This window comes from Quercus robur, chromosome 2, assembly GCF_932294415.1.
Source record: "Quercus robur chromosome 2, dhQueRobu3.1, whole genome shotgun sequence".
Taxonomy (NCBI): domain Eukaryota; kingdom Viridiplantae; phylum Streptophyta; class Magnoliopsida; order Fagales; family Fagaceae; genus Quercus; species Quercus robur.
In genome coordinates this window covers 97,412,096-97,426,566 of record NC_065535.1, presented here as the reverse complement: position 1 = coordinate 97,426,566, position 14,471 = coordinate 97,412,096, and the positions used below count along the sequence as shown (strand labels likewise).

The following is a 14,471-nucleotide window of genomic DNA, read 5'->3' as shown; positions in this document are numbered from 1 at the left end:
AAGTTCGAATCTCCCAATACCCTCAAATGTTTGACTCCCATTTCGAGAGCCATGGCAAGCCCGGTTAGGTAGGCTTCGTACTCTGCCGTGTTGTTTGAACAGGGGAATTCCAGCTTAAATGACAGCGCCACTGCCTTGTCTTCTTCATGATACAAAACTACTCCCACCCCTCCGGAATGGGTAGTAGAAGACCCATCGAATTTCATTACCCACTGTTCTCTGACCTCTTCTGCCATGGCTACTTCCCTTGGAACTTCATCATCCAGCGGGAATTCTTCCTCTCCTGGAAACTGTACCAATAGATCTGTTATAGCCTGACTTTTCACAGCCCTAGGTGTCCATTCTCAAGTCGTATTGTGATAATTGCAGCAACCACTAGGATATTCTGCCGGAGAGGATCGGTTGTTGTAATAGAGTTTTAATGGCATGGGACTTAGTCATCAGCCATACTTCGTAGGCCAAGAAATAGTGACACAACCTCTGCGAAGCGTATGCAATGGCCAGGCATGCTCTCTCTGCCCTTGGGTAACGAGTTTCTACATCTTTTAAGGCACGACTGATGTAGTATATTGGCTGCTTGGCACCACTTCCATCTTCTTGAGCGATTAGTGCACCGATGGCATACGAGTTGGTGGCCAAATAAAGTAGCAGTGGTCTTTTATAGATAGGGGCCTGCATCGTGGGGAGATTCATCATTATCTGTTGTAGCCTTTTGAAGGCCGTCTACTGCGCTTCCCCCCACTCAAAACTTTGCCCTTTCTTGAGCAACTTGGTGAAGGCAGAGGTGATTGTAGGGATGAATCTCCGGATATATGAAACTTTTCCTAAGAAGCTCTTCAACTCTTTTACTGTGGCCGGAGGTCTCATAGTTGTTATGGCCGTGGCTTTGGCCGAGTCCACGTCTATGCCTCTGCTGTGAACCAGGAAACCCAGGAATTCCCAGAGGACACTCTGAATGTGCACTTAAGGGTATTCATTCTTAACTTAAAAGTTCTGCATCTTTCGAATACCCTTTTTAACACGCAAAAGTGTTCTTCTCTCCTCCTTGATTTAACCACTATGTCATCCACATAGTCTTCTAGCTCCTGGTGCATTATATCGTGAAATATGGCCGTCATTGCTCGTTAATAAGTTGCGCTTGCATTTTTTAACCCGAATGGCATCACAGTGTAATAGAAATTACCCATGGGTGTTCTAAAAGCAATTTTCTCTGCATCCTTTGATGCCATCCTAATTTGATTGTATCCACTGAAACCATCCATGAACAAAACCATGGCGCTTCCTGCCGCGGAATCTATTAGTAAATCCATGTTTGGCAATGGGAATTCGTCCTTTGGACAGGCTTTGTTGAGATTTTTAAAATCTACACAACATCTTATCTGGCCGTTCTTCTTCATCACTAGTACTATGTTGGATAGACAGCGAGGATGCTGAATAGGCTTAATGAATCCTGCGGCCAACAACTTCTGCACCTCTTTGACTATCTGCCTTTCTATTTCTGTGTGAAATATCCTGGCAGGCTGGGCCACCGGCTTGGCCCCTGGGTCTACATTTAATGTATGCGCAACTAGCCGGGGATCCAGTCCTGACATTTCACTGTAGTCCCAAGCGAAATCGTCTTTAAATTCTTTCAATAGTAGTATTAGTTCTGACTTCTCCTTTTCTGTCAGGCTTGCACTAATTGAGATAGGCCTTGGTTCTTGTGAATTAGACCCTAGGTCAACTTCCTCCAATTCTTCCTCTGCCATAACATATGTGTCCTTTTCTGCCGCAACTTCCCCATCCTTCTCTTCTTCCTTTCCCAAACTTTCTTGAGCGACACAACACGCCAAACTCCCGTGTTGCCCTTTTTGGGTGGGGCCCGCTTGCATCTCACTCGTGGGCCCCACGTGCCTTCATAACTTATACACAATCTTGCCATCAAGGCCTCGGACCCTGGTGCACTGGGGTGTGTCGTCTGGCTCTATGGTAGGCGCTTCTTTCCTTTTCTTCTTTCGCGCCAGTAGCTCCCTTAGATTGGGTTCTGGGTCACCTTGGACATCTTCCCACCTAGGCACGAAGGTACCTCGCGGTTTTGAAACCGAGTTTTCCCCAGACGGAGCCCATTGGTCGTAAAACATGGTTTCCACTAAGTGAACTTCTACCTGCTCGAATGGCGAGGGGTTTCCAGCTATATGTATCATCCTGCCATTCAATCTTCCTTTCACACATTGGTGGTAGGTGGATGGGGCCAGTCAGTGTTTGTGTAACCAGGGCCTTCCCAAGAGCACATGATATGATACTTTCATTCGAACCACATGGAAATGAGCTAAAGAAGCTATAGGGCCTACTTTCAACCACAACTGAATGTGGCCTGCGGTGTACTCACCTCTTCTACCGAACCCCGTTACTTCCATCGGGCATCCTTGGATCTTTCTTTCTGAAATTTCTGCTGCTTGCAAGGTGCTCAACGGAATGAGGTTTACGGAAGCACCCGTATCTACCAAGGCTCTCTTGATGAGGATTTGATTTATGGACGCTGCTAAATAGAGAGGCCTCCTGTGATCCGGGTGTCCTACCTCCATATACTCACTGCTGAACGTGATCTCTGTTGATTCCTGTAGGAGGGCTCTGTCTTCTTGCATTTCTGTTGACAAGCACTCTACCCCTGCCCCGGAGGCGATACTCACCAAAGCCTCCGTGGCTATCTTTCTTTCCTTTACGTTGAGTCCCAACTGGTCAAATAAGTTTTTGAACTTGGCACTTTACTGTAGAGTGGTAATCGCTGCGGCAGGCAAGGCCAAGTTCTCTTCCTCGTCCTCTCCTAGGTTTGCGCATATTACCACTGCTGCTATACCCTTTCCCTTGTGGTTCGGGAGTGGGTTTCTTTGGACTTCCTGCTGGGTTGACTCCAATGTGCCTTCTTTAATCCTGCGGTGCACCAACCTGTGAAGCGCCCAGCATTCTGCGGTGGAATGTTGTACATAGTTGTGCAAGCGGCAGAAGCGAGGATCTCTTCTTTCTTCCTCTGTGGGCTCTCTGGAAACCTGGTTGGGATTAAAGATCCCGTTCGCTATCCATTTGTCTAGCAGCACATCCAACTCCTTAGGAGTACATGGTATGGGTGAGGGCGTATCATACTCCCTCCCTTCTGTTTTCCTTCTCCGCTCTCCAGTGGAAACCGCCATAACCTGCGGGGCATTTCTTTTGTCCGAATTAGGTTTTACAGATTGAGCCGTCTTCCTAACTTTCTACAACAGCTGTGCAAATTGGGAAATTTCTAGATTTTCCAGGATAGTTCTGAATTCCTGAATCATGTTAGTCATGCACATTTTTACTAAGGTCCTTTCTTCACAATGGTCGTAGCAGTCAAGTGTTATGTCCCTGAACCGCTTGATGTATTCCATCAAATCCTCGTCATTCCTTTGCTTGGTCGCTTACAGGGTTGCGAGCGTTACTGTTTCCTCTCCATGGAAGTACTTAGTGCAAAATACATCCACCATGTCATCCCAAGTTAGGATCGATCCTAGATTTAAGCCGATATACCAAGTGTATGCCCGGTCACACAGTGACTTTGGAAACTCCCGCAGACATAGGTCTTCGTCTGCTACGTAAAGGCTAAGGGTATCAATAAATTTGCTCACGTGCTCAACAGCACTTCCCTTCCTGCCATCGAATTGTGCAAAGGCCCTTGGCTCATACCTCTCGGGGTATGGTTTGCTGAGTACCTTTAGAGGGTAAGGAGGTCTTCATGCGTTAAACCTCTCCTTTGGTGTTCTGGCTCTCTCTTGCTCCAGGAGAGCCGCTACTTCAGCCATAGTAATGAAGTGCTATTTTGCATTCCGTGGGACACCTCCTGCCAATGTCTTCTCTTTGTCTGTCGCATGTTCTGGGTCATGCTAGCTGCCTTTCTCCTTTGTTTTGTCTGCTTTTAGTTGACGGATCTCTTCCATTGGCACCTTCCGTTTGGTTAAGTTGCTGTTGTTGGGGCGTTGTTGGCCTGGATTCTGCTTGCGAGGGTACGACACTCATATTCCGTGTCGTCCTGGACTTTGGTGACATTGTTTGCGAGGGGCTCTATTTTTTTTTTTTTACCCCTATCTGCTTCCCAACTCCCCAGCGGAGTCGCCAATTGTAAAGGGGGGTGGGTTGTGCTAGTGGTGTTGGGCTGCCTCCTGCTGCACTAAGCCCAAGTTTTCTGGATAAGAGAGTTGGGACCGGCCTAGCTTCAGCTTAAGTTGGTCCAGCTTGTACGCAAACTAGGCCAAGTCTGCCAGGGACGTGTTCACGGCAGGCAAAACTGTTTCAAACAAATCATGGCAAGCAAACATAATAATAATAAAATAAACAGAAAGTATCTAGCCACTTAATGGGGAATTGACCAAACAACCCTTAAAATCAATTACAACAGCAATACTAATTGTTTTCTTTTTTTGCGGAAGAGAAAAAGCATAACAGAGGATATCAAATGTTAATACGCATGGGTTAGTCAGAATATTAGGGAAAATCGACCAAAAATCCAATCCGCAGGAGCAGAGCCACAAAGGGAAGAACGTTTCTTCTCAACGCAGTCAATCTCTCAGGAAAGAGTCCTGCTGTGGAGATTAACCGCCTTGAGGGAAACAGGTCTGAGTGGTTTTTCTACGTAGATACTCTCGAGGTTTTCACAGAGGGCCGAATTTCATGAGGGAGAAAAGGGACTAATCTACCAGTGCATGCCCACCGTTCTAATTCTCGCTCTTTCTTTCTTTCTTCTCACTCGTTTTCTTTGCTATTTCTTTTAAGTTGTCTATTTCTTAGTCAAAGTTCCTGTTGTTCCTCCTCCCCTCTGTTCACAGCAAGACCCTCCTTTTATAGTGCCTACCGTAACCAGATTTTACTGTTTTAGCCCTTAACTCCCTTTGTCTGGTCTGGGTGTATTGACCGACCATCACTGTTCTGTCTGTGTGTCGCCCTCCCATTGCCAGATAAGGAAGAGTTTTTTGTTTGCTAGTCTATCGTGGCACCCTTTCCTGCTTCGGTCTGGGTTATTTCTCTCTCTCTATCCCTCATAGCATGCACCTAATGGTTCCAACTCAGCTTGCCTCTTTTGGGTAGTAAGCCATCCCAGCAGGACACCTCCCCGAAAGAGCCTGAGCCGGAACCTTCAAAATAGATTTTTCACCTCTCCCCACAACCAAACCATGCCCTCTGAATCTCTGACACCCCGACCTCACCATGCTCTGTATTGGTTGGGTACAAGCTGGTGGTGCCTGGGCCTTGCGCGTGCCTTCATTCCATATGTGTCCAAAACCTGCTTGCTGCTCATTCGTCTGTCGTGGTCTGAAGGCTCGCCGTCTGTGTTTTTTGACCTCTTACGTAGGCTGCTTTTTGTTTTCCCGCTCCTCTCAAGAGCTGGGCTTTATTTGATGATGGGCCTTACATTTTTTTGGCTCATTCCCTTAGGCATCCTTGGCCCGTTTACTTTCTTTGGGCTTCCTCGGCCCTTTTGCTAATTCTGCATTCCCATGGGCTTTTTACTAACTTCATTGGGCTTCCTCGGCCCAATAACCTTATTCTCATCATTGGGGTTTATGGGCCTACCATAAACCTCTTATTTTCTTAGTTTGCATTGCTTTGGGCCTGTGGCAGCCCTTTCTCGCTTTTCTACCTCATACACTACCCATGGGATGCTTTTTCTCTCTTTCTGGGCTTCTTCAAGCCCACTTGCCTCTTCAAGACCCATTTGTTTATTTCTTGGGCCTGTGATCCATTATTCCTGCCGCTTGGGTCTAATGGTTTTGCTGTCTGCTTTGTCAATTCTTCGTTGCCTTTGTTATTAGACTTTCTTTCTTTCCACCTGGATTCTCACAAATGGCCCTCAACACTTGTTTTTGTCTGAAACTTTCAAATTTAATGCCCACTGCCACTGTGTTGATGCATGGATTAGTGTAGGGAAGATGAGTACACAAGAGAAGGAAAGCAATGGATTTGATGGTATAGAAATGAGAAAAAAAAAAAAAAAAAAAAAAGAGTTAATAGAGGGAGCGGAGAGAGAGAGAAAATCTAAAGAAGAAGAAGAAAATGAGTGGGTCCATGAGAGGAGAGAGATAAAACACAAAAATATGTGAATTAACAACGTAACATATTTTTATTGCCGGCGTAACTTTTACGCTAGTTTCGGACCGAATTTAAACTCAATATGAAAAACATATCTCAATTAAATGGTATGATTCGCAATTGTGCAAATAAATAAATAAAAAGAATTCTCTTCAAAAAAATAAATAAATAAAAAGAATTCATTGGGTTGGTTCAGCCCAATCAAGTAAACACAGCCCAAAACCAAACCCAACCAACAAAACCAAATGCTAGGTAGGATATTGATATCATCGTCATCCACTAACAATTCTCAATATGAAAAACATATCTCAATTAAATGGTATGATTCGCAATTGTGCAAATAAATAAATAAAAAGAATTCTCTTAAAAAAAATAAATAAATAAAAAGAATTCATTGGGTTGGTTCAGCCCAATCAAGTAAACAAAGCCCAAAACCAAACCAAACCAACAAAACCAAATGCTAGCTAGGATATTGATATCATCATCATCCACTAACAATTCTCATTTCCATTCTCAAAGAAAGAAGAAGAAGAAGAATAACAAACAGTGTAGAGACTAGAGAGAGAGAGAGAGAGGAATGGCGAAGAAGCCACTGGGACCCACGGGAGAGTTCTTCAAGAGGAGGGACGAGTGGAGGAAGCACCCGATGCTGACGAATCAGTTCCGGCACGCCACTCCTGGCCTGGGCATCGCCCTCGTTGCCTTCGGCGTCTACCTCGTCGGCGAGCAGGTCTACAAAAGGATCCTCGCTCCCTCTCCTTCTCACCACCACCATCAATCTACTTCCGCTGCTTCTCACTGAGGTCAGTCCCCATCCCACTCATTCCCATATCTCTCTTCTCTGATATATTTCTTCGATCCTCTACTTTATGTTGATTTTGACACCAACCCATTTGAGCTTATGCTTTTTGGTGAAATGGGTTTCCTGTATTGTGATTGGTTTTGGCGAATTGGGTCTCAAACCCCTGAAATTGTTTAGGTGCTTGTTCTGTTAAAAATTGGTTTTTGTGAAATGGGTCTGCCTCCATCTTGTACTTTATGCTGATATTGACGTCGAATCATTTGAGCTTATGCATTTTGGTGAAATGGGTTTCTTGTATAATGACCGGTTTTGGAAAAATGGGTCCGAAATCTCTGAAATTGTGGAGTTTTGTTCTGTTATAGATTGGTTTATGGGAAATGGGTCTGCTTCGATTTTGTGCTTTGTGCCGATAATGACGTTGACCCATTTGAGCTTATGCTATTTGTGAAATGGGTCTCCTTTGATATCGTCTTTTACTAAACAGAGATCCTAATATTGTATCTCCACATCACTTTGTTGAAATGGTGATTTTACAAGCTAACCCTCGATTGATTCAATATTTTGTTTAATGTAAGGTAATTGATTGATAATTTTTGAGAGGTATCTATTTTATTTTTCCATGTAATGGAGAGATGATGCTGTTACTCATCTGTGTAAGAAGGTCTGAGATAGTGCCTTGTACTCTTTTCTGCTAAATGAATTTGGGGTTGAGTTTTTACCATTGGGATAGATGTCAGCAATTCGTTGCTAGTTGATAGTTCTGTAGCAGCATTAGGGAGCCTCAAGTTATCATCCATCAACTTACATGCTTAAGCTCAAAGTTTTAATTGGTATTGCAACATGATTGAAGCACTTGTGAGGCTGGACATGATTCTAATTTCAAGAATGTCATTGACCTCAATGTGCTCATGTTTTTAATTTCAATTGATATTGTAGTTGCAGAAGAGCACCTATAACTTAGAGTTAATCATAACAGTAATTGACAGGGCACTGGGCGACTGAAGTCACTTGACTAAAGAATTATAGAATGTCTAGCTTGCTGTGGTTTTGTGTAACTATAGTAATGTTAATAGATGATTTAGCATTAAAGTTTATAATCAGCACATCATATGGTGATTTGACTACTAATAAATGAAATGTCATGATATATCATCAACATTGTTATCATAAAGATTTTTTTGTTGTTTTTGTTTGGTGTGTCTATCTTTCCTTATTATCATCTTCATTATGTAGTTGAAATAGTATTCTCCTGGCATGGTTTTTCCCAATGTAAATGAACTTTTACCTTGTAGTTGAGTCTTGCTTTTATTTATTTATTGATTGGTGAGTTACACTTGCATCTAGTGGGTTCAGCACCTCACCTTCCTCTCATTTTTATATGAGAAGGAAGTGCCATTTCAGTTAGAACTCATTTGCTGGTTGAGATTCACTTTTCTATAATCAAATAATTAATGTACTTGTACGTTGTACTTCTTTTATGCTAAAAGCTCTGGCTGAAATGGCAGCTCTTTCCCCCCATAAGAAAGAGTGGAGTGCAAGTTTGTGGATTCAAAACCCACTACCAATGCATAAAACAGAAATAAAAATCTTGTACATGTTTTCTGTTGGTGGTGCCTTCTATGCATGAATTGAATTATAGTATTCCTAGAATCAAAGAGAGCTCCGATGTAATATGATGGTATAGATGCTGAAAATTAACCATAGAGTTTGACAGAGTGAATGTCATTTTTCTGGTTGTGACTTGTGTTTTGCAAGAATCCAGTTTGTCACATGCCCTAGCAAGCAGCACTCCAAGAGCATCTCAAAAGAGAAAAAAAAAAAAGAGGGGGGGGGGGGGGGGGGCGTCTCATTCGACGGAGTGAATGTCATATTACACTCACTTGGTACACAACATACACGCACACCACTTTTGCACATAAATCGTGAGTTGAAGTCACGATTTCCAAGTTAGAAATCATGACTTCAAGTTATTTATATATATATATTTTTAAAAATCATGACTTCAAGTCACGATTTTAGTTCAAAAAAGTGTGTAACAGGCTTGTGTGTAAGAAACATTTCCCTTTTAGTTAATATCTTAACCTCTGTACATGATATAACATGGCCAAGTTATTCGCTACCTGAAAAAGCTGGTTGCAAACAAGAGATAACCAAACTGTTCTTACTTTTGTTTTGGTGTTTTAAAAATAATTTATGTTCTTTGTAAATTGATTATTTGACAAATAGCTGATCTTGCAGATGGGCTCTTGGTGAAAGGAAGCTCGGGCGTTCTTGTATTTCAGCATTCCCCTTTCTGGTTTGGTGTTGAATAAAAAGTATCTTAATTTCCATGGGACTTGAAGCATGTAATTTTTATGTTGTTTCATAACTTGGAACGTGGAACTTCTAGCAACATGTTGAATCTACCAAAGTTTTAATTTTTTGATAATCTCTACCAAAGTTATATGGGTTAATTACTTCTGTGCTTGTGTCACAATGAACGTAGGAGTGATAGAAATTATGGATTCCACGTCCACAGCTGCGTTTCACGTTTCACATGTTTTCTTTTTTTTTTTTAGCCCTCAATTGTTGACAAGTCAACTATGAATAGTTCACAAGTCTCACAAATTACATTTTTCATTAACTTTTTCATTAAAAATTAATCTCATAACACTATTTACACATTTAAAAATTATTTCGCTACTGTATTTTTAGTTTCAGTTTTTAATTTCAGCAAAAATAAGCTGTATCCAAATGGACCTATTACTAGTTTTCACTTTCCATGGCTCCCAACTATAAAATCCACTGATGTGAAGCCAGTGGTTCACACTTCATTGTCGTCCGCTTTGTTGACAAGACCAAGTGGTATATTCTGGATTCCCTTTCTATTTTATTATACATAAAATGACTAAATAAATACCTCCACATCTTATTAAACATCCCAAAATACCCCTGGTTATGAAATCTCTAATTTAACTTTGTCCATTACTTTAAACTTTGTGTTGAGGGCTATTTGTGAGAATCCAGATAGAAAGAAAGAAAGCCCAATAACAAGGGCCGCAAAGAATTGGCAAGCAGACAGCAAAATCATTAGACCTAAGCGGTAGGAATAATAGATCACAAGCCCAAGAAATAAACAAATAGGCCTTGAAGAGGCAAGTGGGTTTAAAGAAGCCTGAAAAGAGAGAAATAACATCCCATGGGCAATGTATGATGTAGAAAAATGAGAAAAGGCTGTCGCAGGCCTAAAGTAATGCAAACTAAGAAAGTAAGAGATTTTTGGCAGGCCCATGAACCCCGAGGATGAGAATAAGGTTATTGGACCGGGGAAGCCTAATGAAGTTAGTAAAAACTCATGAGAATGCAGAATTAGCAAAAGGGTCAAGGAAACCCAAAGAAAGCAAATGGGCAAAGGACGCCCAAGAGAAAGACAAAAGGGACACAGAAGCCCATAAGTAAGAAAAAAATCAGTGGTCATACCAAGCCATTGGGAGAAAGAGTAAACGGGTGGCCTAAAGAGGCCTAGCAAGATTAAATCATTACAGTAGGAATAACAGAACAAATATGACAGGAAATGAGGGAAACCAAGAAGTGGGCCAAAGAAATATAAGGCCCATTATCAAATAAAGTCCAGCTCCTAAGAGTTGCGGGAAATCAAAAAGCAGCCCATATAAAAGGTTAAAGAAAACGGACGGCAGGCAATGCAGGCAAGCCTCCAGACCATGGCAGACGAATAGGCAGCAAGCAGATTTTGAACACATATGGAAGGAAGGCACGTGTAAAGCCCAGACACCACCAGCCTGTACCCAGCCAATACAAAGCATGGTGAGGTCGGGGGTCAGAAATTCAAAGGGCATGGTTTGGTGGTGAGGAGAGGGGAAAAATCTATTTTGAAGGTTCCGGTTCAGGCTCTTTCGGGGAGGTGTCCTGCTGGGATGACTTACTACCCAAAAGAGGTAAGCTGAGTTGGAACCACTAAGTGCATGCCATGAGGGATAAAGAGAGAGAAAGAACTCAAATCGTAGCAGGAAAGGGTGCCACGGCAGACAAGCAAACAAAATACTCTTCCTTGTCTGGTGATGGGAGGGTGGCACACAGATGGAATAGTGATTGTCGACCAGTACACCTAGACCAGACAAAGGAAGTTAAGGGCTAAAACAGTAAAATCTGATCACGACAGGCACTATAAAAAGAAGGTCTTGCCGTGAGCAGAAAAACAGAGGAACAACGGGAACTTTGACTAAGAAATAGTAACTTGAAAAGAGAAACTGAGAAATAGAAAAAGAAACGAGTGGGAAAGAAAGAAAGAAAACAACTAGAAAGAAAGACAAAGTGAGAATTAGAACGGTAGGCATGCACCGGTAAATGATTCCCTTTCTCCCTCATGAAATCCTACTCTTTGTGAAAACCTTAAGGAGCCTCTGTGCAAAAAACCATTCAGGTCCGTTTCCATCAGGGCAGTCAATCTCCACGGCAAGACTTTTTCCTAAGAGATTAATTGCGTTGAGAAAGAACGTTCTTTCCTCTCTAGCTTTGCTCCTACGGACCAGACTTTAGTTGATTTCCCCAACATTCTGATTAACCCATACATATTAATACTTGTTAACTTTTGTTATGTTCTTTCCCTTCCGTAAAATGATTAATATTGCTGCTGTAATTGTGTTCAAGGGTTGTTTGGTCATTTCTCATTGAGTGGCCAGATATTTTGTTTATTTTATTATTATTATGTCTGTCTGCCACAACTTGCCTGAAACAGTTCTGCCTGTCATAAGCACGTTCCTGGCAGACCTGGCTTAGTTTGCGCACAAGCCGGACCAACTTGAGTTGCAGCTGGACCGGTCTCAACTCCCTTATCCAAAAAACATGGGCTTAATGCCACAAGAAGCAGCTCAACATCACTAGTATTACCCACCACATTACACTTTGTTTATTAAGAATCAAGAATATCACTCTCATTTTATCCAAAGAACTCGATTTCAGTAATCAAAGCCCAAATTCAAAAACTCAAAAACCAACGTCCTTCCTGCATAGGTGTGAGGCTTCAGCCTCGTGTACTAGCCTCGAACTTCATAACCCCAAAAACAAAAGCACACAACCCATCCCATTTTCCAAGCCAAGCCAAACAACGAGATTTCTCAAAACCAACACTCACTAGCTACAAAAGCTTGAAAACCAGGAGTACCCACTTTGACAAAACTCCAAAAGGGGTGAAATTCCATTTCGGGAACCAATAGCCATATCGTTTTCTTTGCTAAAGCTCAAAGCTTGGAGTGCCACACAAGCCTTTTCCTTAGTTGTCTCTTTGGTTGTTCTACTTCTATATATAGTTATTCCCAGAAGCTACTACTTTTTCCATTTTCTTCCCGTGCTCTCCTCATGGAACAACAACTAAGGACTTGAATCCTTGACTAACATACTCATTGTAATAGGTCATGTTGCAAAACTGCATCATGTTTTTTCAAGAACTCCCTAGCAATTTCTAGTGAAGTCATTGGGTTAACATGATCGTTTCCTAGACGGATACAAGCAACTTCAGGGGTTCTTGCTTGGTTTTTGTATGTGATTTTGACTTGAGCATGATGAGAATAATGAATGTAATGAGAAATGCCAATACAATGGTTAAATGAACATAAATAATATTTTTTGGGTAGATTGGAGCATTTATGCACTTTTTGTGTTCACCTTATGCTTCAACAATCATAACTTATCCTGTTTTTATTTGACGTAACCAAAGTTCAAAATGAAAAAATAATAATAATAATAATCAAACACATGACATACCGTGATTAGTGGTGTATAAAATAGAATACAAAAAGTGGGACTGGACTCATAAGATTTGTATTTGGCTTTAAATTTGAGGGACACAATATTGTCCATCCATTAGTAATTTTCTTCTTCTTCTTTCTTTTTTTTCTTTTTTTTTTAATATATTTATTTATTTATTTTAAATTTTTTTTTTGAGAAGACCATCCATTAGTAACTTGAAGACATGTGATTTTGTCTTGACAATTAATTATAAACACAGAAATTAACCCAACTAGTCAACCATAAAAATAAAAATAAAATAGATAAAAGTCTTAAACAAGCGATATTAATCATAGGGGAAAGTTTACGGATATTTTAAGGGCACTGATTTATAAAATATTTTTAAAAACATTTTATGGAAAAATTAAAAAAATAACTATTTTTTTCTACAAATTTTATATTTTCATAAAAGTAATTTCAAAATTTTCCTAAAATTGTTTATTAATAAAGGTAAATGCTCTAAAGGCACCCATTAACCGGATCCTTAATCCTGGTATCACATGATTAACCATAATCAAACACATGATATTAATCCTAATTATTGCACATCATTGTACCCATGACTTTTATTAATTTTTGGGGATTGATATCATGTGCTCTTCTTGCTTTTGTGAACTAATTATGTACAATAATTAGATTATCGGATTAAATTCAAGTACATAGTACCAAAAGACTTGTAATTTATTGGTATAACTTGGTTTACTTTATAAGAAGAACTACTATTCAAATCTCACTCCCACACTTATAATAATAAAAAATAAAACACATAGTTACATGGGTTGTGATATCACTTGAAATCCTTGTTGGTTTTGTGCCAAATCTAAATCCTTGTCCTTTTAAATTGTATAGATAATTAAATCCAAATCCAAATCCACATGGCCTAAATCCTGCCATATAAACGGACCATAAAATGACTAATCAAATTGCATTTAAGGTTGAATTAAAAAACAAAATTTACAATTAGGGATCCTCATAATCATTTATATATTTGAAATCCATATATTAAACTCTCAATGTAGGATTCCTTACATACCCACAAAACATATACACATACAATCCAATCCAATAAAATCCACACAATTTGGGGTATCACGTACAAATTTTGGACCTTGACTACTTTTTGCAAAATTTGGGTCTTAGGTCAAGTGTCGGTGCAACGTTTAAGTGTTTAACCAACACACGTTGTTGAAGAACCAATGAGATTGGTTGTAGTTTCTTCCCCATTTGCCTTTCGCTATCGATTATGTCATTTAGAATGACTTCCAAAGTTTTCACGTTTTCCTTCCTAAATATCAAAGCAAAAGTGCCCATAGCAATCATTTCTTGAATGACTTTTTTTTTTTTTTTTTTTTGAGAATCATCGTCCCCTACTTTAGAGGTAAAGAAATCCAAATACAAACAAAATTAAAGTATAGTGTCTAATTTATTAAAAGTATAGAGTTTAATTTGTGGGTCCGATTAATCCCTATTTTTATGGTATTTATTAATGAACCATTTTAAGACAGTTATTATATAATTCATGAGAAATATAAAAAACAGTTAAAAAAAGTTATTTCTCTCATTTTTTATAAAAGAAATTTAAAAATATTTCTTAAACCAATGTAATTTTTTCTAAATTTATTATTGATTATGATTTGTTGTGAAAATATTGTGGACATAACATATTACGTATATTGATTATTGTTTGAATTTTAAGAAAATAATAATAATATAATTGATTTATCTTAGTCAAAGTCAATCCCAAACAAATATTTTAATTCCATAAAACACCGAAATTGAAAGCTATATACAGAACCACGGAATGATA

General features: G+C 40.0%; 1 protein-coding gene across 1 annotated transcript; it reads left to right on the top strand.

Moving 5' to 3' along the window:
• The first annotated feature begins 6,556 nt into the window (after window positions 1-6,556).
• Window positions 6,557-9,308, top strand: LOC126716110 (NADH dehydrogenase [ubiquinone] 1 beta subcomplex subunit 3-B-like). Its single transcript, XM_050417112.1, has 2 exons — window positions 6,557-6,881; window positions 9,119-9,308. Exon 1 carries the CDS (start codon window positions 6,656-6,658, stop codon window positions 6,878-6,880), a length of 225 nt encoding a protein of 74 aa, XP_050273069.1. The 5' UTR covers window positions 6,557-6,655; the 3' UTR covers window position 6,881; window positions 9,119-9,308.
• Window positions 9,309-14,471: the final 5,163 nt, after the last annotated feature.

Excerpts from the sequence above, each read along its gene's own strand:
- LOC126716110 (XM_050417112.1), top strand. The coding sequence starts at position 6,656 with ATGGCGAAGAAGCCACTGGGACCCACGGGAGAGTTCTTCAAGAGGAGG.